Source organism: Fulmarus glacialis, unplaced genomic scaffold (genome assembly GCF_000690835.1).
Source record: "Fulmarus glacialis isolate BGI_N327 unplaced genomic scaffold, ASM69083v1 scaffold33346, whole genome shotgun sequence".
Taxonomy (NCBI): Eukaryota; Metazoa; Chordata; class Aves; order Procellariiformes; family Procellariidae; genus Fulmarus; species Fulmarus glacialis.
In genome coordinates, this window is record NW_009218028.1 from 1 (window position 1) to 24,360 (window position 24,360).

A 24,360-nucleotide genomic window follows, 5' to 3' on the forward strand; every position below is an offset into this window, starting at 1 on the left:
GGGGGAGAGGGGGAGAGGGGGAGAATTAGATGTGCAATGAAGGGTTAGCTGCTGCTGAATTGCTGTATTTGATTGCCCTCCAAGGACTGTTTGTTATATTGCTATTCATCATATATTGATATACATACAATTAAGACGAAAAATCTGCCATTTTACTTCATATTGTATTTTCAGGCAAACACAATTGTCTTTTTCTTAACATTACATAACACCCCCAAAATGCTGTTTATAGGCACACTATTCATAAAGATACCAAGTTTCAGTTACGGGGACACAATGATGTATCTGATTTTATTTGCCATTTTGTTACCATGATTTTGAGAAGTCACCAGAGATTATTATTTTGAGAGTACTTTTATTTGATAGGTTTTCTACAATTGCGGTTGAATGCCTATAAACATTTTACTGTTGGATTTACCATTCAATTCAGCATTACATTATATAACTGCAATCCTTTAAGGCATATCCAAAACCAAATATTACAGAAAAAAAAAAAGATAGCTTCAGCTACTAAAATTGGCTTTAAATTGGTACAATTAGAAGTACAGAATGATCTTAGAATGATTAGAATGATGAAAAGTACAGAGTGACTTATAAGGAATAAGCTGGATAACTAACATGTTCTTTCAGCATCTAGCCATATGTGAAAAGATTCATAAAACTTACTTCAGTGAGGTCAAAATTACATCAGAAACCAGACAGAACAGATGTGAACCCATCCTGTGGATAGCAAGTTGCCTACCAGTTTTTGGCATCTTTTGGTGTGAAGACATGAGTAGATCTCAAAAGCCCTAGCAGCACCCTCTGTTAAAAGACGTGGGTGGAAAAGTACTTTTCCTGAGGAATTTTTGCATTTTATATTTTTGTTCTGACTTACAACAAAACTGATTCCAAGAAAGGTTTTTTGACTTGGTAAAGGAATCACTAGTCTCCACAAGGCTTCTGCCAGCAACCTGGAGAGGGTTGCATTTTCTGCAGCAGCTGGCAAAGTCAAAAGCTCAACCTCAATCACTTACAGATAACTTCCATCAGCAGAATAAAAGCTACATAAACACAAAATGCTTGTCAGTGGCTTAAAATACCAGACCAATGTGTGGACATGAGCGTAAGTGGTTTAGAACCTAATCAGGCTATAGCTAACCAAGCAAAATAAAAGCATTTAGAATTGTTTAGGCTTAGTTATACGATGAGGGCTAAAGCGATAGATCTTGGGATTATGGGAAGGAAGGAGATCTCACCACAATATCCATATGTACACCTACCTGTGGAAATTCTAAGACATGGATAACTGATATCAAGCACTTATCCTTAGTATTTAATGCATTTATCCTTAGAGATTTAAATTTTTACTCCCAAAAATATTTAAGGCAGACAAAGTACAAAAAAAAAGAACAACATCAGCTCTGCAAAAACAGAATCCAAATAAAGCTACTAAAATAATAGGTCAAAACATAAGGGCTGCATGTTGTAGTCAATCTAAACAGAAGCCCTGTATGAGTAATTTGCTACATTTGTTTCAAAGCCTTCAGAAACAGGTTGCAAAGGACTGAGACTTTTCTGAGCACAGATGCAATTACTCAGGTAACTGCCTTGTGTAAGACTTGCTTCCCTTCTCATAGCTCAATAGACACAGCACCATGAACAAAACAGTTTCTGTTTCGGATGGGAAAAGTCAATAGCACCTGAGCCTAGGATTTTAGCAGGTCAGCCAGTGAGGTTCTACAACATTTTAAACCAAGTTTAACCCAAGCACCAGCAATACTGAAGTCTTACCTGCTCTACTAAAATGTTCTGGCCCCTGTCAAGAGGCTACTGCTGGCCCTATTCAATCCAGAGATGAGCTGGTTCAGGGAACTCAAAAATCAATTTATTTTTAAAAATGCAATCCTTTTACCCACATTCCATACTTGAAACATTATGCTTTATCAGTATATGGTAACTGATGTAGGAGTTAGTTGGCACATTAATGAGCTGAACCTTGCCACAATTTCCTGGTAAAACCACCTATTTTCTTAACTGCTTCATGCTCTTTTCTATTTCCACTTCTTATCCACTTCCACTTTTAGCCTCCTTTATGTTTAATTCTATATGAATAAATTAATGAAGAATATTCAGTTCATTTGCTTTGATACATTTGCTCTCTTGGTTACCATGGAAAACATTCTATAACAAAATGCTATTGGATATAGAAACAAGATTTCTTAATGCAAGCTGAGAATACAACTAAAGTAAGTTGAAGGAAATAAGATGGAAATCTGTCAAAGCTTAAGTAAAGGGAGACTATAAATTTGAAATCAAGAACTGAACAAGGGAGAATATGACTATTGTCACAAAAAACACAAACCGAATTAAGCAACTTAAGACTCCACATACATTGACTTAAAGAATAAATATATGTTTTTGCTGGAGGATTATCATCTTTCCAAGAGGCAGGACAAAAAGCAAGTAATAGGACCACTCTTCAAAGTTCACACAGGGTTTTCAGGGCTAGTACATCTTTTTCAGCTATATTACATTAATTGATCTAAATTAAGCTTTATTTTTAATATATTTTGCATATAAATATCATTTTGTTAAGTTTAATAATGAGTAAATAATTGTATAAAAACGCAAATACAGAAATACTAAGTATACAGAAAAGCAGAAAAACACAGTAGCAATACCATGAAAAAGATGATTACCTGACATATAGGGATCTCTTCTGGCTGGTTCGCAAAGATCCTGATCCTGAACTAATGCTACTGTTCATCATCTGTTCCCGTAAATCATGTATTTTAGCTTCAAAACGACTGTATTCTGTAAGAAAGGGAGGCACTGCAATTAATTTCCTCTGAACTTCAGCAATTAAATTACTCGCAAAAAAGCTGAAAATCTCTGAGAATAAGCATTTGTTACAGCTTTTTTTAATACAAGAAAAAACTCTCAAACCCCAACATTTTTATTAAGCACTATGTTTTGTAATTAAAAGCTATGTGAAGTTTTACATTTATCAATATTAACTAAAATAAAATTTGAAATAATTGTGATTAGGCAAAGCAAATAAACAGAAGCAAATATCCATTATACTTTAAAATTTCATGGTTTTAATCTATAGTTCACAGTAACTATTTTTTTCCTAAGTAAAACAAGCATTTCTACCAATAATTATCATTTTTATAGTAATAAAAAGACTGATACAGATAACTTTTAGCCCATGACAAAAAGAAAACTTCAAAACATGCACCTGAAATACATCTGTTTATAATCAAAAACTATATATTTTACATTTTATATGTTAAGAAATGGGAATGGAAAGTGTCTGAAAAAACAATATTGAACAGATACTTTAAAATTACTGGACTTGAATTAGATAAAGAATTTAGCACTACAAGGTGGGAAATGTGCAAAACATTTTCTGAATAAGACAGTGTTCCCATGGGAGCTCAGGAAAGGAAAAAAAAAAAAAAATCCAGAATTCTGGCATGAATCTCGATCCACTTGTAAACAGCATTAGAGATTCAAACTCCCTCTACAGAATTATGTACAATGTTAATCCTGGAAAAACGGATTGTGTTCTTAAGCAGCACTGTGCACTAATAAAACTAAGCTAAATGCATTTGGTTTTAGATACAAAGGCAGGCAGTAAAGTAGTATTAGCTTCTTCAGGACAAACATTTCCTGAAGCGAGGTACTTACATGCTGTCAGCATAAAATATGAACTCAAAACAAGTAAGTTTTTCCTTCAGTTGAATACTTTGGACTTCAGGATCAACAGATCCACTTGTAAAACCTTTCCAGTTAAAGGAAACGTTCCGCAGCCACCACCTTCGCCAGGAGACCACGTGATGCCAGATTATAACATGTCAACACTGGGAGAGCCACAGGGTGTGTGCAGCAAGCAATTGCTGAACTGGGTAATGTGTTGCTCTTCCTAGCTGCACCCTCATTCCCTGCGGGCATCAAATTTACTCAGGAAATGCAAGATTGATAAAGAAGGGTCTAAAATGCAAAAATCTTGAGGAAATCTCTAAACCAAGGTTCCTTCAACAGTCATCTAAATACCATGAATGATTTTTCATATTACATTCTGTAGCACTTTTTCCCCACAAGCTCATCAGACAGTGAGCACCAAGGCTTGCAGACTAACCAAAGAAGAAGAAAAAAAAATATTAAGTTAGAGAAGAATGTTCTGTGAACCAGTTTCTGGTATATCACTTCATTCATCAAGGTAACTATAAATCTGATGCTCTAGCAATAGCAACTATAATTAATCCTATCCAGATTACGACAATATGAACAGTCTCTTAAATAACCCTGACTTTTGTCCTTTAAAACCAAAAGCTAGTAGTTTTTAAGATAGTATCTTAGTTTTTAAAACAGCATCTAGTGACCTTTTACAAATAGAGTCTAGATCAAATTATTTACCAGCACTAAATCAGACTGATGAGGTTGTTCGACAAGAGAAACAAAAACATTATTTCCACCACCACCAATGCTATCACTAAGAGCAAAAGAATATAAGATAATGGCATTTTTTAGAAAGCAATATCCCTTATGGGAAAGGCCTCGATGCAGCAAGAGAATAGTCTACTCCTGCTGTGCTACTGCTGCACTGCATGGCCTTGGGTAAGTCACCTCCTTTTACTCATTTATACCTGAGAAATAATCTTTTAAGCCTCTCACTTGTTTCTTAGGTGTTTTGGAAGATTAAAGCTCTAACTTCAAACATGCTAGAAGAACGGTAGCTGAGATTTCTGACATAAGAGATTTTTTTATGCTCCCCATGTGAAAGGAAAGTAAGCATAGAAAAGACCAGATAATCCAAGCATTTTCTTGTGCTACAGCCTGTTCAGTACAGAAAAATATCTGCAGTTCTTTGCAATAGCTACTGGAAAAGACTACAAATTTCTGTTAAGAAAGTATCATGTGTCATCTGTTGGAAGAATCAGATTTCCTCCCATGTAGCGTGTAGTATGTAAGAGAGTTAACAGGGGAGGCTACTCCTTACTATCGCTTAACTTTATCCTATGTATCATCTTCAGGTTGCTGGTCTTGCAGTTTTCTGGAGTAACTTAATTTTTCTCATCAGAACTCTTGGGAAGTAAGTGCTGAATGAGTGACAGGGACATCTGCAGGCATAAGAAAGAGAATAATTTCTACATAGGGGCTCCTGCCATACCAATAAAGAAAAAAAGGAAACTAATGGGCTGGGACTGAGAAGGCTCTATGTTCAAAAAGAAGGGTGCCAGGAGATGTCATATTTAGGAAAAGCTTAAATACTCTGTGCAGATGGAATCTGGTGAGCTCCTTTGATGTAGAGCAAGCTAAAAATTTGAGTTATATTCCTCTTACAGAAGGTTTTGGGACATGATGGATAGAAATCTCAAAATTACCGTGTTTGGAGCTGAAAAGTAGACAGGACTTTTATTTTTAAAAAAGAAGGCTTGGTATTAGATACAGTGGTACTGAAACTAATGCTGGAGACAGAAAATAAGACAACAGCAGGACTCTTGATAGCATCAGAAAAGCAGTATCAGTTTGGTACCCAAAGGATCAGCACCTGTTGACTAATGAGGCTTGGTTCAACTTCGGCATTATAAAGCAAAGTGTGAGCTCTGCTGATCTGTCTAGGGGTGGTTATATTTCTACCTCTATGAATAAGAGGAGTCTGATATCAACTGTCTTTAGCACCTTTAATCTCTTATTAAACTGAAGAACACTGACGCCATCTGGTAGTGTATGAAACATAGAAAAGTAGTTTTCTATGAAACATAGAAAAGACTGCAGGATAGCAGTCAGATGACTGTCCACAGCTGCTCCATCTTACATGCTCTACAAGAGGGGAACATCAATAGCCAACAGCTGCTAGCAAAACTGGAGACTCATATCTAGATGCGTGTGTATCAAATGCGATCCATACAAAATGCATTTGAGTACAGAAGCACCAGAAAACTACCTACACACCTCTATGTTTTTAATCAATCCCTGCAGTAATACCTTACTGCTTATTAAATAAATAAATAAATAAAAAGCAAGCAAATTACAGAGAAGTGGCATCAAATTTACACTAATGCACTAATGAAAGACTTCATATAATGGGTATACCAAACATAGATGACTTTGTAAGAAACCCCTTAGCTAAAATAACATAAAAGCAGAAGTACTGAATAAAACCAAAAGCATGATCTTAGCTTAACACTTGTCTCTCACACTGACGAGAAAGCAAGTATTTAGGGATGAGAACTAGGCAAGCACAGAATGATACCTTCCCTTCAAGTACGCTCCCATCCTCCAGTATTTTCAACGTTTACAGAATTTCATTGTATGTTTAAATTACCTATTTCATTCAGCTTATCATCACTAAATTCTCCCAAATGCTAGAGAACTGTTTTCTTTACAATTCCATTCTTTCTTATGGGGTATGCATAATATTATATATATAGTGTATGATCGTATTTTTCCCCCTAAATCACAGTGAACAGCACGATAAACTTCCATATAGCGAAATGTGACAAAGCTATACAATGCACATATAAACATAAAACTTTTTTTTAAAGTTTTATTTTGCCACTTCAACATTCCAGAAATTTGGAGCTGGAACAGGCACAGTAAACAAGATAAAAAGGACACTCTGCTTTCTTGGTTAAGAGGAAATGAAGAGCTTGGCTGAGAAGGAATATGATCGATCTCTGGTCAAACGTGATCGGGGTAACCAAACAGAAAGGACATAAGCTATTTAAATGAAAAAGCAAACCTGACTTTAACCCAAATGAAGTAGGCTGGTTATAGGAACTCCATCTACAAATATGCTTCCAACTTCCACAGCCATAAAAACATTGAGATTCTGAAACAGTATTTTAATAAGAACTATAGTGGCACAAGAAACACCGTCCCCCCAAATGAAATTAAGAAAACAAAACAAAACCACACAATCCAAACCCTCAATCCTTTCAGGTAAGAATTTGACCAGGATCTGAAACCTGATACATAAGCAACAGCAGTGATGGGACTTAACTCAGGATCTCTTCTAATGTTCTGAATTTTAAGAAAGCTGCTGATGCTGTACATCAAATAAAGGGTAATAGGCAGTGAGACTGACAAGAAATGCAATAAAATAAGAACGTAAGAATAACAGTATCTCTTCTTGGCTAGAATTTTCTCAAAGTTTCAAATAAGTTTAGGGACAGGGACGGAGTAGTACCTACTATCATAATATAAAGCTTCAGGAGGCACAAGCATCTGCTGCTTCAATTCATGGCATTTATCCAACAGTACCTCACCATCACCAAAGAAAAAAAACCCAAAGCCTACTCTGGTTTACACATAATCAGTTAAGAACATTGGATGGATACATCTGGACTCAAGTTTAAACTTCAAAATTATACTGGATAAGCAGATGGTGCAAGACTAGAATAAATCTGCTCTATTTCATGTCTGCACATATTGCACAGCAACGAATAAAAAGGAGTGGGGGCTGTGGGGGGGAAGATTAGAAAATCCTGGAACAGTCCTCTGCTCCTGAGCTCCTAAACTGATTTTACCTAGAAAACTGTTATGTTTTCAATGTCAATGTTTACTTTAACAGAAATCAAAACTTCAGAGAAAGGATCTGAGCAGTGAAACTCTCCTGGACTGCCTATATGGTGGGCAACAAGAGGACGGTGATAAACACAGATATGTGGTGAATAGTCTATATGGGCAGAGGAAGAGAAAAAAGAGGTCGCAATGAAAATTAATTTAGTGTGGAACACAGTTTCTAGCAAATGGGGCAAAAGAACAGAAGACTATGACAAAGGATAGAAAATTCAGCAAACAGCACAGAAGGAAAAGCAACTCACAGAAGCATGGATGTGTGTACAGGGAACAGATGGCAGTACAGCACTGAGAAGCAGAGATTCTTACAGATACTGAACCCACGAAGAGCTGAAAAAGTTCACAAGTATGCCCCTTGCTTCCCTCTTCCCATCTGTCTGTGGAAAGCCCTCCTTTAGCAGGACCCATTGGATCTGTCAAAGTAGGACTCTTGTGCTAACAATTTTATGTAACTACTGACTTATATTCTTTTCTCCACTCCCAGAACATTCAATTTTCCTTTTCATGGTGCCTCCAAACAAACTGAGAAATGGAGCCTGGTAGTAAGTAAGTAAGTAAAGATGGCCACCATCACAATGATCTTGTATCGACCTTCCATTTGTTTTCAATTCTAAGCTTGTGAAGCAGGACTGCCACAGCACATAGATGAAGTTGTATTTATGAGTTCTAGTCATGTACTACTACCATCCCTTGATTATCTACACTGGTATTTTGATAAATTCATAGGTACCATTCATGTTTTGCACATCTTTTCTTGTTACAGACTGTAGTATAAATTTCAGTTTGTAGAGAAGGTTGTGGAGTACAGCATGTTTAGGACAACCACTCAAAAACACTAGCAAAGAGGTTACATATTAAAATGTATGGACCACAATAAAAACATCATAAATCATTTTTGAGGAGGTATTACTTTGCTTCAATGCTTGTCGTTTTATATTAACATGACCTGAGAGAGACCACAATGCATTCTACATGCTATTGGTGGCTTTCATGCACTCTTAATGTGTAATGAGCTTGTACCTCATTAATCACTTGAAAGACTAGGCCACGGAATTTCAAAACAGATTAGAAAACTTGTATTTGTATTTAGTTAAGAACACCTCCCACAGAGCCTGCGAAACTCTGAAAGAGACTAGGTCCAGTCACTGCTGAAGTGAATTCACCAAAAGTGTTGTTGAAGGTTTACAATGCATTCACAACTTGTAAAAGGCTAAACTGTTCTTAAAGACAAACAATTTTATTTATTATATCACAGAGCAGGAGTGAGGTTTTAAAGGATTAAAACATGTGTAAGCCACCTTATAGCGTCTATGAGGACTATATATAGCAGAACTGTTCTTCTAATCTTAATGGGCCTGATTTTAAAGATACTTTAATTGACTTATCTGGATTACTTGCAAATGAGTAGAACCAGGTACAAAACAAGCAGGAAACAAAAGTTTGGAAAACTAGAGATCATATATCCCAAAACAGGATAAACTTTTTTTTTTAAAATGATTTTTTTACGAATTTTTCATTTTATGAAATTAGGATGTACTGATCTTTTAAACCAACTTTGGTTAAGACAACCCATGTTCTCAGCTAGAAAGCAAGGGCAGCTCATCCTCTTGATATAAAACAAAAACTGAAAACTAAGTTTTGCAAAAGCATTATTGGCTTTGTGCTACTCCAGCTAGACTTTTACAAATAGAAGATTTACAATATATTTCAAGATAAATGCTCAGAAAATAATCTTAGTTTATACACATGAAAGTGCTTCCATTTCCCAGAGCTTAGTTATTCTGTTTTGAATTCCACTAGAAAACAGTGCATAGATGAAGTGTCACAAACAGAAAAATTGGCAAAATACTGGCCATTGAAAGGTAAGCTCTAACAAAGCTTCCCCTCCTTTTTTTTTGTTTCTTTTGACTCATTTGTTTTAAAGACAAGAGAGAATGAAAAATACAAAGTTCTCATACTTGGATCTTATTTTCAGTAGATGAATACACTCCTTCAAAACAACAACAACAACAAAAACATTAAAATCCACCTAAATCTGGCTAACAAAGTATGAGGCATTTCAATTGAACTATGAAACTTGAATACATGTTGCAATGGAGAATCACTTATTTTCTTTAATGAAGCTGAAAGAAAAATGTGTGTTAGCCGTCTATATGAACAATATAAGTTCAGAAGCAGAGGTTTTACAAAAAATACCTTAAAATCTTCTCTTGAGGTTTTGGCTCCACCTTCTCCTAGTCTTACACTGATCCACCCAATCACCTAAGAACATGGAGCTAATTTGATCACGTAACCATCTTACTACTCTTTCAGAAAAGAAGTGGATATATAGAGATGGACTTGATCAGCTGAATTACAAAGAGAAACCAATGTAGATTCTAAATTCTAAATAACAGGCAGCTGATAACTCACACGAAAAAAAGACTACTGTACTAGTTAAAATTATAATTTTTTTTTTTGCATGTCAGGTGGATCCTTGAGAAACAAAAGATGTTTAATCCACAAAATCATTCTCTATCCAATTTCAACCAAATATATTTTCATATTTTTAATGTATTTCTTTTGCTATTTTTCTTATTTTTAAACACTTAAATGCACTCAAGCTATAATACAGTTATGGTAGCCTACTGGCACCTCATACCTTTTCAGAATGGCAAAAATCTAACCTTCCAGAAATTCTGAATTTTGAGGTAACACTATTAATATGTCATCCTCAAAACACATAAGAATGTTTCAGATGACCTTTTAATTTGAATGGACATAAAAATGGAAATGTCAATGTGTAATGAGGGGAGAGCCCTCCAAGGGCTATACACCTCTGGACAGTCCTATACTTCCCCCTTGCTACTCCTCTCAACTACATTCCCTGCAAGCACTGAGACTCTCATGTTCCTATATCTGCTACGTAGCATGATCAGAATTCTGACCATCTCTGAATCCCCACTCCCAGGAGATACATACATATCCAAGTTGCCTAGAGCTTCCTCTCATTCTCCCACACTAATATCACAATTTTTCCTTGCCACCCTACATCTGTAGAAAACCCAAAGAAGGGAGACAGCAGTACAGCACTGAGGTGTCTCTGCAGAGCCAGGGAGCAACAGGAAAGTGAAATGGCACAGAAACCTCTACAAATGAAAATGGCTCATCAAAATGCTGTTGTGTACTGGAGCAACATCGCTTTCTTTGAAACTGCTGCAGGTCATGGTACTTCATTTCCAGTAGAACTCACGGTAAAGCAAAATGCCTTTTTATGCACGAATCATGTCTTGAAAGGAGATAGAAATTTGTAGTACAAGTAGGGGAACAAGGAAAAGCTTCCAAACGAAGAGGAAAACGAGAATGGCATCCTGACTTCCCCACCAATTCTACAGGGTAATTCCCATTTCCCAAACTTCTGCTCTTCTCCTACCATGGACTCCTCTCCTGCAGCATTCAGCTCCAGCAGGTTCAAACCCAGTGATCTCTGCAACTAGGGATATTTTGTATACACACACGTGTGTGTGTGTGTGTGTGTGTGTGTGTGTATGTACCACAAAAGTATGTACAAGTCCAACTCAACAAGCGACTCAACATTTTACAACAATAGCTCATAGGTAAGTTGCAAGATAAAGCATGGACTCTATAAGGAGGAAGCAGAAGTCAACCGACTACAACTGTGGTAGTATAGAAGTGGTGCCTGATGCACGAGTCACTTTTGTAAACAGGAAAACACCTTCACACTCCCTATTTGGCTTTTAGCTATCCCAAAGAGTGCTGGTAAGTTGCTGAAATTTGATTCAGTACAGTAGGAAAATTCTGTAAGGCATCTCTCAAATTTATGGATCACTGCTGGAAACTAAATGAATGCCCAGAAGGATATTTTTAGGAATGAGATTACATCTGTTTTCACCCGATTCTATAACCAAGGAACATTTCAGAGATTTAAGGGAGAAAAAGTCAGCAGTTATGTAATTTGAGCCCAGATATAATAAAAGCAGTATCATTCAGCCGTATGAGCCTACCCCAAGACCAGTGACTAGTGTTTGATAAGCCATGTTATCTAACTGGATTTGAAGAGAGATACGGAAAATTCAACCATTTCCATGATAGGGGTTTTCCAAAGATTAATTTTTCTCACAGAAAAGCCTGAGTAGGCTGTAGAAAACTGCTTGCAAAAATCCTCTTTTCCCAGAAATCTGAGGAGAAAGACAAATGGGGAATTTCTGATAGAGCTAATGTGGTGGGATGTAAAAACATAAATTAGCATTCCCCACATCATCTATGAACATACAAACTGTCATATACAATTACAGGGAGTGAAGTGAGCTGGTCCCAAGTGTCTTCCAAATGCTCCCATCATACTGAATCTATTTACCCAGTTATAATGAGCCCTGATGGATGTCTAGAATCTCCTTGATCTGTCCTAACTGTCAGCATCTTTTACAAAATCCTGCTGGATTTATAAATATAAATAATACACATATGCAATACAAGCAGTTATAACTGATGTTCTTCATCTTTACAAAGACATTTGAGAAACACCGATGATGAACAATAATTCTATGAACTTTTCATTTTAATACTAGTTAACCTTTTTTTGAATGGCATAAACAAAAAGTGGAGATAATTTTTTATAGAGAGAGAGATATATATGCGCGCATATATATATACACACACACACAAACACACGCATATATAAAAAATTTCCCAACTTCAGTGAATCAAGTGAGGGGTAAAGACAACCATCCGCAGCTATAATTTAGGAAATCTGAAGATGATCAAAGAACATATGCACTTTTATCAAGTACACTCAATCACATGGATGATATTTTCTATTTGGAAAGTCAAATCTCAAACAGACTGCTCTCCTGTGATAATGAACAAACAGTAACCTTTAAGGAAATATTCTCTACTAATCTCTAAGATATGACCAGTGAGTATCTGATCCAACTTACGTCCCACACCAGACCTGAAAGAAGCTGACAGCTGGAGTTCCATTCAACCTCTTTTACAAGGAATAAGAAAAAGGCAAGCAGAGATGTCAAAGTCAGACATTAGTAACCTGAGCTCTCTGAGGTAGATTGGCCATGTGTCAATTCATACTTTGCCTCCAAACTACAATGGATCTCAATCTCCTACTTACACTTTTCCTTCATGGTATACTTCAAAAGGGTAGAGTAAGCCCTAACATGCTTCCAACACCTTTACTCCAAATAGAGATTTTAAGCACTATTTAAAAAAAAAAAAGATGGTCCCGCAGAGCAAACACCTTAAAAAAAAAAAAAAAGAAAAAAAAAGAAAAAATTCCTTTCTTTGAATAATGTGTCAGATGTCTGCCCATAATCTAGGATAATTCAAGTAACATCTCCCACATGCATCCTCTCAAATGGGCCCTATAATTCTTTGAGAATTGCACTCTCAATACAGCTTAACTGCATGCAGTCTTATTCTGAATGCTTCAGTAATCATGAAGGAATGAGTACAGCTCTAAGTTTGAAGTCTACAAGTGACAGTCATTGAGAAATTTGGAAGAGGCAACATATGTTGCTCTGGGCAAATCTCTGTGCAATGACTCAAAATCCCATCAGTCAGTCAAGCACCTCAATACATGTTTCAAGAAAATAAGTTATCTACTTGGACAAGCAGTAATGAAGAAAATTGTTATTTCCAATGCAGAAAGAGCAAGAACCATCCAAAACACTTAGTTCTCTTATTCTAAAAGGAAAAGAGAGTTCCGACTTTCAGAGTATGAAGGGATTCTTTTCTTTTTAAAGCCTGAGTCCCACAAAGAGAGGACTGAAAAACTGCTGCTTTTGAATGCAGTCTGGATACATTTTTTGGCAAGGAAAAAAAAAAGTGCTTATGTCCTGGGATATATTCTACCAGAGAAACATCTGTTCTGCTACTAGGAGCCACATCTCAACATATCTTCCTGGCAGAAGAAGAGGGTATTCTAGTGACCAAGAATGCCCTCTTTGAACAGAAAAGTGGCCAGATGCTCAAAAGGACAACTCGTGGGCAAATAAAAGCACAAGTTTTATTTCTCACTAAGGTGAGGGATGCCTATGCAGGGAGCAAGAAGGTGTAACAGATTGACCCACCTGTTACAACTCTGAAGAGCTAAGCAGAGGATAGGCCAAATGTGTATCATCAGAAATATTTGACAATTCTGACACAAAGCCAAAGCAAATATTCCAGAACCAATGCTGACCTTATTATTCTTTCCAAAAAGAATGGTCAGAGCAAGCACTCCTAGAAAACGAATCCTGGAACAGAGTAATCTACAGATTCAACATGTGAACAGGATGCACACTCTCTCAAGACAATACAGGCATTGACAACATGGGCTGGCTGCAGGGATTTGACCATGAACTAGACACAAACAAATCAGTTGGCCTTATTACTGACAGAGTTCCTGGATCAGTGGAGATATATGATGTTGATGCGGGTGGAGGGGGAGAGGAAAGGAATGTGAAAGCTAAAGTTTCAAAGACTTGGGGAGGACAGGATAAGAGAAACATGACAGAAGAGAAGAAATAAAGAATGAAGGAAAGTGTGCTGCAATCAGCTACCTAAAAATTTCAGATTAAGGCAGTGGTCCTGCTTAACATCCAATCCTGATTAAACACCTACGCTTACCCCTTGCCACTATTGTTGAAGGAAAGGTTTAAGCAGACAAGTCACTGCAAGGAAGATTTAGTGATGGGTCATCCAATTTAGCAAAATTGGAGAAAGCTGTTGATCATAAGACATCAAAAATGTCTTATTATATATAAAAACAATAATATACAGGTTTACAGACTTAAGGTAAGCATATAATTTCAGACTACTGAATTTTTAAAGTCTCAAATAGACAAAGGCATTTGAAATGTGGTGTAGAAATACAAGAGGACAAGTATGTGTACTGTGATGAGGCAGTATTATCTGGCTTCTGCAGCACACAGAAGGATGGTTAATCAGCATCAGCTGTAGTCTAATCTGGACCAGAAGAAATTGCTGGATAAACAGAAATACCAGCTCAGTATAAAACAGAGGAATGAAAACCTGATGGTCTCCTTAGGTCATCTGAATCAACACAACAGAGAAGGAATTGATCTTTTATCCTCCCATCACTAAGGAAAATAAACCCACTATATTAAAGAGTGAAGACAACTGTAAAACACAGAAGTAACAATGTGGTATTTCTACCAAGTTCTGAATGTGTAAGGCAACCCTTACCTTCTGGACGGTACTGAGCTACGATAGTTACTGCTTGGCCTGCGTTCTTCAGGGCTGCTGCTGCCTGTTCATGGGTTGCTGCTTTTAGATCTACTCCATTTACCTACAAGTAATACAAACAAGCTCTTTATCAAAATAAATGTTCGTGTTTATCATCACAGAACACAGTTTCCATGCCATGTGAGTTTCCCCTGTTTCCAACATTACAAGCTAGTTCATACAAACAAAGATTACTGATCCTTACTGAAAACCAGAGTGAATAAATGCTCTCTCACACATAACCCTCTTAAGAAATACTGTAATAGTCATAGTATATCACTTAATGAATTTGTATTCACGAGGTCAATTTTCTTCTTAAGGCCTTTTCCTTTCTTTTTAAGGAGACACAGAGAATGTTACTCTCTGTGATAGTTCACCTCACCTTTCTACAACAGGGCTTCAGGGACCTCATTAGGCAAAGCATGCCTACAGACCATTATGTTTAACATCCAGTGACAGACCACACCCTCCATGAAATTGCCTAGCCTTGTTTTCAATGCAGGAGATTTAAAAATAGTGTCAGAAAAAAAGTGAAGCAGAAATACGTGTGTCACATTTTAGACCAATTTTTCATAGTTCAAACTAAAATAAAGGTGCAACTTTAATATCAGCATTTTAGTAACAGCAGAGCCAAAATTATTTTTTCCTCTTAAATAACTACCAAATTATAATGTAATTGTCCAAAGGAATGATTCTCCATAAATTAATTTATTTCACAAAATCTTTATGACCTTCAGGACTAATATAGAAAAAGCCCTCAGACAGGTATGAGATAGATCTGTTTAAGACTAAAAGGAAGTTTAGTAGTTACTCCAGGAAGCACCCAATTTTAGACACTACCGCCAATTGTCTACATCTCACTAGAAGGCTTATTTCTGAAGCCTGCATTCTTTCAATTTAGACACATACACCCCTCAGCTACCAGACTAAGACACATTAATGTCTTCAGTGAAAAAAAAAAAATCTCTGAGATAGGAAAGTGCTATTTTAATCAGGTTACAGATGAGAAACTGAGGCAGACTAAAGTCTCCAAAGATACTTTGGAAGTATATTGGCATCTGTTCCATTGTCTCAAATTCGGCTCAGTTAATGATATTCTTTGCATATAAATCATATTAACAGGCACTAAAATCCAGGGAGGGGAAAACTTTTGTTGTTGTTTAAATGAAAGAAGCAAGGAATCCTACAGAAATTATACGATCTCCTTTCCTAAGCTCTCCACTCAGGTCAGCTGGCCCTCCTGCAAGTATGAAAGAGATAAAAATTCCTTCTCCATCTTCTCCTCCAACGATGTTGAAACCAAGACCTGTTGATCCTCGATGCAGGACGACCTTTCTAGGCTCCCTGAAGGAAAGAAAGGAATACCAAATCTTGGTCACTAGTCATGAGTAAAAGCAAAATAAACAGTAAGAAAAAGCTAAGTTTTCTAAGAGAATTAGTGTTGAAAATTTAGGTATCAAAAGTTACACATTTCTTAAGGCAACAATGTCATGTGTTCTACCTGCTCCGCCCTCAGTCCTCCCCCCCCAAAGCTCAGACTTTCAAATAATAGCTTCTATTATTTCTATGCTTTCAATTCTGCTTGTTGTTAGGTGAACTGAACAATTCATAAGTACGTATGTATTCTAAATTCCTATTATGCTACAATCCTATTCAGCACTAAATATCATTACTTAACACTTTCCATATTATTCAAGAGCCTCAGTACAGCCCACAGTCTTATTCTATGTAATAGCAAGCAACAAAATACTGTTTTCCCTTTCTGAAACTTAAAGAACAAATTCTAATGGAAACACCAATAACAAAAAATATGTCCTTACTGCTTTAATTTCACTCCAGTTGGTCAAGCAATAACTATAGCAAAGAACAATTCAAGAAGTATGCATAAGCCCGTTCAAAAAAAAAAAAAAAAAAAAAAAAAATCAGAATTTATAGCATTCTCAAAGACATTTGCAATTTATTTGCAGCAACTACAATTGAAAGAGTTAAATCTAAACCAAGCTGTTGCATTCTTTTTATAGGATCCCCTCCTGGCTTGGATGAGGAGAGGAAAGAAGAAATACTGGTCAAGTTAAGATAAGGCCAGTCAACTTCTAATGCAGAAACACTCCTTCCAAAAATCTACTAATCTTCTACTTGACCCAACACAAGAAAAGCATAAATGATTTCAGAAACAGACATTTCTAACAAAGCAGAGCAACTGTGCACTGCATTTGAAAAATCACTAGAGAGCACTAAAGAACAATTAATGGATATTCTTAAGTATTTGGAGACATTAATTATTAATTTATAGGATAAACTAAGAAGCTGCATTTTTCCAAAACAAACAAAAAATATCACCTAGTCCGATCTTTAAAAATCACTCCATTTTTGCACTAGCTCTTAAATCAACTTAGTGTCAAATTCTTAAATTTCACCCCCTATCAACTGTTATTATTCATCTTTTCAGAGTACAATTTTATTACAAATAAATGACATTGTGAAAACCTATGTATATTGCTCTGGATCACACTAATACATTAACAAAAATGCTGCAGTTAGAGAACATAAATAGACAGTATCTTTTAAAATATTACTCAAAATTTCTAAACCTCTTTTTGGGATGGACGGAGCGGAAGATGGGAAGGTAATTTAAAGAAAATCACCTAAAGCCTTCTCTGAATAGCGCTTGTGTTTTAGAAGAAATCTAAAAACCTCCCTTTACAGTAATTTTAAAGGAAAGCCATAACATCGTAAGTTCAGCAATATTATGAGCAAAACAGAATCACTTTGGCTTATATGTCCACCCAACCCTAAGTTAAAAATAACCACAAAGACATATCCGAGGCTCTCCCACCTTCCAAAACACTAAAATTCATTCTCCAACTTATTTACCACCTATGTTTCAATCCTGAGTAGACCCTGCCTCAGAAACTGAGTGACATTATCCGTATCAGATGATGGTGTGACACAGAATTCAGTAACAACACACTAAAAATGCAGTATAACATCCCTGTACTTGCAGAACAGAAGGGTAACAAAATTAGAAGAGCTTCCTTTTATCAGCGATGATGAACAAAAGATTAATGCAATCTACTGAATCAGTGAAGAAATGGATAGTCTGCTAATGGGAAAGGATTAAGAGCTCTCTAGCCTTTCTGGATCTACTAATCTATCAAAACAAACCCTTGTCTGGTGGTAGAGGAGAGGGGGAAGAAAAAACATTGCTGGCTTTAAAATAAGAAATAATCTCTAGCCTGCTCATACTACCATCCTAAAAACCTCAGCCAACTCATGGAGCATTTTGCAGGGCATTCTGATTTTAACACTATTCCTGGATTGATAAATCATGTGTATATGTGTGTGTATATATATATATGTTTTTATATATACAAAAATATATCTAGTTTTTGCCTTACACCAATGTTTACAAGTGTTAAGAAACTAATGATTTGCATTTATTTGCTGAAATGAAATATAGTATTCACTAGTATTTTGCCCACAAACACATCTTATGAGCTTCCCTGGTTAATTAATTGACATGTAGCTTTGGTTATTCATTACCTGGTAATCTCATCATCTCCAAGCATTCCCTTGGGAATTGGTGAATATCGCCCCGGTGATGCTGGCGGCAAGGACTGTCCCAAGTAGGCAGATGCCGTGATATGGTTATCCACTGGCTGAGAATAAGCTTCAAAGAGGAAAAAATTAAAATATAATAAGCATTAAAGCAATAAGGAAAAAGAGCTGGAGGAGCTGAAACAAAGTAGCCTCTAAAAACAAAATTGTACCCGTTCAAATATACATATATATTTATACATTATAAATATCATAGTTCTAAAATACTGTCCCCAGTCTCCTCACACTTTAAGTCAGTAAGCAAATTTTTCAGTTTGATTGTGTTTCAGAAAAACCCCTTTTTTATAAACAGACACTGTGGACAACTGAAGCCCGTGAGGACAGTCTGGAGATGTATCTGTTTTCAAAGTTGTCTTCAAGTTGACTGAAGTAAACTAAGAATTTCAGTTTCTTAAAAATCAGTACGTTGGAGCAACAGTGAAAAATACAACATTGTAATGTTACACTTCTTCCAAACTGTCAGGTTCCCTACTTCTTTCTTTTCAATGCTTTGATGCGGAGCATCCTAGCATCTCCAGAATACTCCAGGCCATTCTGATCACCAGGTCTCAACAGGGAGGGATGTTAAATGTCTTAGACACTGTACAAAACCATCTGTAATAGCACAGGTGCTGGTGGTGATGCTAGTATGTGCTCAGCCAACAGCACACATCAGGAAACAGTGGTAGGATTATTCCACCTCCTGCTCTTCAAGGTAAGAGGCATCAATTTACTGAGAGGAATAAACAAGCAAGGGCAAAAAATTTCAACTGTACTGCAAGGGTCAGTTGCCTTATTCACAGGTTCATTGATTAAAACTAGAAAGGAGTATTAAAAGGATTTAGTCTAACCTCTTGCATAACAGGACATGAATCCTGTGCATGATGTACATATGTTTTACCTGAACCACAGCACACATACTAGAAAAATTTAGCATCTTAATGATTTCAACTGATGGAAAATATTCTACGATTCCAGACGAGTTGTTCCAATAAATAATTAAAAGGGCGCATTATATTTCCAAGTTAGGCACATCAATTTTAAGTGTCCATTCACCAGGCATAGTCATACCCACTGTCTCCCATTACAAAGCATATTCTACAACTGAAAATCTTTTTCCTGGTGTAGGTGCTTCAAGATTTGAGGCTTAAACATGGAGGGTGGGGACACTTCACAGATTCAACATAGTTAAAGTTGCCAGACTCTCTTCGCTTTTATTCGCTTGCTATACCTGATGTGGTGCCTGACCTTTGAGGTTTTACACTAAAGCCAAAGCTTTTTAACTGAATAGACATGACACAGATTGCAGAAGTGACCTGTATATTCTCCTTTTTTGTTTTTAATTTTAAACCACTAGCATAACATTTGGATCACATACAAACTTCCTCAAGAGTATTTTTATATGATAGATTTGCTAAATAGCCAGATTTCAAACCACCCAATCTGCACTGGATTGATTCTGTATTATTCTAGATTCCTAGTAAACCTGTGTGCAGTAAATTCCATACATAGAGAATGTATCACATCAACATTGTTTTACCTTGATCAATGGTCTAATAAAAGAGGTACCGAGCCAGATAGGGAACCACCTAATTTTCATTATTTTTCATTAATAATGTCTTCAAAGGAGGCCTGTATAGGAAGCAAGTCCTCTGTCTCTCAAAAATGGTGTAGACACTTTTCTGACTCTGATATTCTACAATATGCACTGTACAGGTGTCGTGGTTTAACCTAGCAGGCAGCCAAATACCACGCAGCCGCTCGCTCACTCCCCCCACCCCCGCAGTGGGACGGGGAGAGAATCGGAAGGGTGAGAGTGAGAAAAACTCGTGGGTTGAGATGAGACAGTTTAATAGAACAGAAAAGGGAAAATAATAATAATAATAATGATAGAATATACAAGATGAGTGATGCACAGTGCAATTGCTCACCACCCGCGCTGACCGATAACCAGGTAGCGATCGGTACTTCCTGGATCACGCCTACCATTCATATACTGAGCATGACGTCACATGGTATGGAATACCCCATTGGCCAGCTGGGCTGGCTTGTCCTGATTATGTTCCCTCCCATCTTGTGTACCTAGCTCAGTCAGTAGGCATGGGAGCTGTCCTTGGACTAGGAGGGCACTTAGCAACAACTGAAAACATCAGTGTGTTACCAACATTCTCCTCATACTAAATCCAAAACACAGCACTAGGAAGAAATTTAACCCTATCCCAGCCGAGACCAGGACAACAGGTAATGCTGGTGTTTTTATATAGCAAGTTCTAGACCTTCTTAGTAATATTTCAACTAAATAACTTTAAAAGCATTTACACCAATAAGTTACTGGACATTTGTTCCAGGGACCATTTAATGACCAATATTTATATATAGATTACCGAGGCAGTTTACATTCCCTACTGACATATGATCTACTACAGGAGACTAATAGCTATGATTATTAAATACACAAATCAGTTTAGCTGCCAATGGTGCTAGCCAGGACTAGACCACAGGACCATCCCACCTACAATGCTGCTGTTCCTCTGCATACAATGAACATAGGTTTTTCTGTTGAATTTCCATGTTTCCTATACCGGAAGTTCTCGTGTTTCAGTGTCTCAGAGACTGAATGCCACACAGGAGAACAGTAGTCAAATGGCAATGTGCTCAGAAAGAACAATCTTTCATAATTGCATTCTTCTTGAGTCAGAAAATGGAGATCACTGTAAAGTAACTGTTTAAACTAGCAATCCACACCTCAAGGGTTAAAAGAAAAATCTCACAGAAGCAATAGAAACAGCCATAGCAATCAACTATTCCAGACTGTCAAGGGCTGTGGTCAAGCTTTCATTGCTCACAGTACCAGTCTCTAGAGCTACAGCACATAACTATGAGCTACTTTTTCCACATTCATTCTCCGCTAAATGTTCTGGTCTCAGACAGCCCCAACTCTTCTTTAACAAGATTTTCAACATTAATTTCTCCCATGGGCAGCCAGAAGCCGTTCACTCACTCTGATAAATATCAAATGACGGAGGTCGACTTTCAGCCCCAGGTGCACAAAGAATTATGTTGGCAGGATCTGTACTCTTCTCAATAAATACTCCATAAATTAGAATCTCAGAAACCTCTTGATCAAATGTTCCTTGATACAAAGACACTAACCCCAAAGAAATATTAAATATCAAATTATTTAATTATTTATATGGATGCTAACTTACTTTGTCCCATCTTTTGCGCCATCAGACCACCTGATAAGACCATACTATTGTGTGGCTGGTACTCTTATTACAGGAGCTCCAAAAGAAAACAGATTTTGCAGAAAACCTAGATACTGAAATTTGTGAAACTGGTTCTCAAACAGTTTTTCAGTATCCTTAGCTCTGCATTTTAAATGCCTATCACCAGGGAAAGTGAGGCAGCCCTATAACTAAACTAGACCAGTTCCAAAGAGAAAGTCTTAAAGACAACCAAATTCTGAATTTGGTGTTTTATGGACTTTTGAATGAACTACCATGTTCACAAAAGTTAGTGTAATGAGCAATCTACCGCATGTTCTGCAGACAGTACACACACCAAGCCGGTAAGTACCGTGCGCTGTGCTTTTAAGATGCTTTCGATAAAATGAGCATTTAAAAAACCCCACAGAAATTAAAAAAAAAAAAAGGGGGGGAGTTCTGGCAGTGAGCAGTCTACGTATATACTCAGGTAGTAGACAGGGTTTCTACCTTAACATCATTGGTAATGGGCATGTCCATAGGCAGCCTCTGTGCAAATTTAAGAGATTTGGTAGTGGAAGTTATAGACGTATTACTTCTCCTTTATGATGGGCCTTAACTCCTCAGAACCTGGGTAGGAGGATTCTGATGGACAGAAATACAAAGGAGGATTGCAAATACATGTCTCAAAACAGCTGCAAAGTGAGTAGGTAAAGAAGGAAGACTAGTAACTGTTTCAACACTCACTCACAATCCAGGTGCTTCTAGAAAACACATCTTTAATAACTGTCATCTGGGAAAAGCTCTTCAGAGTCCCTAACCTGAAGCTTCTGAGCCAGGTACTGCTCTGCCAAATGCAGCATCGCTTTTGGAGGTCTCAACTGAGATGAGAATGAAGCTGCAAACAAACCTTGAAATGGTGGCTCCGAAAACATCAGCTTCTAAAATACAGGAGCCACCATTTTTTGGTATGAGTTCTACCTAGTTGAGCAGCTCCTTACAGAAAGTGGAGGCTTTCTAGTTGCAAAGTTATAGTACTCGTTTATAAAGAAGCAATAGCCTTTGAGGAGATTGGTATCTCCCTTTGAAATTTCCATTGTAAATGTGAAAATATTGAGGAGTCCTTAAAAAGCTTTTGTTCTGCCCTGTATTAGAAAAATAGCATCTAGCATCTTAGCCATATGCAGTTATTTCTAGTAAGTGAAAGATTTAGAAAAAGGCTAAACTGGTTTACTTAAGTCATTAAACACCTCAGGCAAGACCTTTGGATCTATTTTGTGTGCAAAATTCAGGCAATAGATCCAGAGTCTCCATGCCAGCTGCAGTAACAGCCAGCTGCACTTTGATCGACAGAGACAGACAAGCATATGAAGCCTTGGGTAGGAAAGGCTTTCCTGTTGTAAGGAAAAGAAACAGACTAAAGTTTCATCAAAGGACCCAGCACTTTGCAGAAGAATGTTCTTTGGTTAACCGTTCACAAAAGTCTGCCAGAAACAGTGTAAAAAACCAGAGTAACTTCAGACAGAGAACTAAACGCTAAAACTGCAGCTACATGAAATGAAACCCAGAAAATCTACTCGAAAGTACAGACAGCACTTTAGCCCACAAACCTTGTCAAAGGTCACCGAAGGACAGAAGACAGACAGACACCTGGAATCTGAGAAATCTTTTGTGATTTTTTCAAAATGCTTCATCAGGAGTAGAAAGGTTCCCAGAGGAAGCTGCTGGAGCTTAAGGAGTATGACAGCTCAGGAGAATGGCTTTTCAATTCTCAGTGGACAGAAGTGTCACTTCACACAAAGGACAGGATACTGGGCTGCACAGAATGCCACTATCTCTCTCAAGTCCCACTTACAGGGAGAGCAGCCCCATGGGAGAGAAACTTGGGAGAGAAGACAGTAATGGGACGAAAGAGGGCCTACATATGTGGCCAGGTCGTTTACCTCCAGAAAATGGATGTGAGACTAAGCCATGTATATTGGGAAATTAAGGACTCAAGGCAAGACAGCAGTGCACATCCTCATGGCAATCTTGTGGGATTACCCTTGACAGAACTTTCCTGAAGAGCTAACAGACATGGTAAGAAGGTATTCTTGAGGATACCACTGTCTCTTTTACAGCTTTAAGTTATGATGCAATTAACTTCAATGCACTGAGTCTCCAGCTCATCCACCACTTGAGAGAAATTAATTTGCTGCTTGAGAAGAGGGCCAACAGCCTGCCCTTATGCAAACTGCTAGCGCAAATATTCCTTTAAAAGTATGTATTGATACAGATAATGTGAATATAAAAACAAAATAATCACCCAAAGGAGAACACCAATTTGTAGTTAAAGAGGAAATATGACTGCTGCTTTGAGTAAGACTCTCAGGAGTCTGATCTCACCTACCTAAAACTGAACTAATGAACTACAGTACTGAGAATCAGTCACGCTGAGTTTAGTATCTCTGTTCTTAACTTTTTGAGTCTACAGTCTTTTTAAGATCAAAGTATCATTTAATGAACAGTACCAAAGCACATAAAAATTTAAAATTACAATCTACATTTATATGCAACTATTCCTTTATGGTTGCATAGTAAAGGAGTAGGTTTGTCAAATCCTACCACAGGTTTCTTCCTCCACACACAAAAACTGAACAGTTTCAGTTCAGTTTTCCTCCCAAAAGAGAGAGCCAGTCCTTTAAATTCCTATAGTGCTTTGTTCTCTTCCATTAAAGCCTTATACCAAGTTGTTTTTTAATAATCA

General features: G+C 37.1%; 1 protein-coding gene across 1 annotated transcript in view; it reads right to left on the bottom strand.

Annotated features, from left to right (window-relative positions):
• Positions 1-2,681: 2,681 nt before the first annotated feature.
• LOC104071153 (disks large homolog 1-like) overlaps positions 2,682-24,360 on the bottom strand; it is a gene marked incomplete at its 3' end in the record, with an annotated part of 40,765 nt that continues 19,086 nt past the window's right edge. Inside the window, exons 9-12 of the mRNA XM_009579911.1 lie at positions 18,355-18,481; positions 15,999-16,155; positions 14,773-14,875; positions 2,682-2,796 (exon numbers count right to left, since the gene is read on the bottom strand). Of these exons, the coding sequence (XP_009578206.1) occupies positions 2,682-2,796; positions 14,773-14,875; positions 15,999-16,155; positions 18,355-18,481 (502 nt within the window). The remainder of the gene's footprint in view (positions 2,797-14,772; positions 14,876-15,998; positions 16,156-18,354; positions 18,482-24,360) is intronic.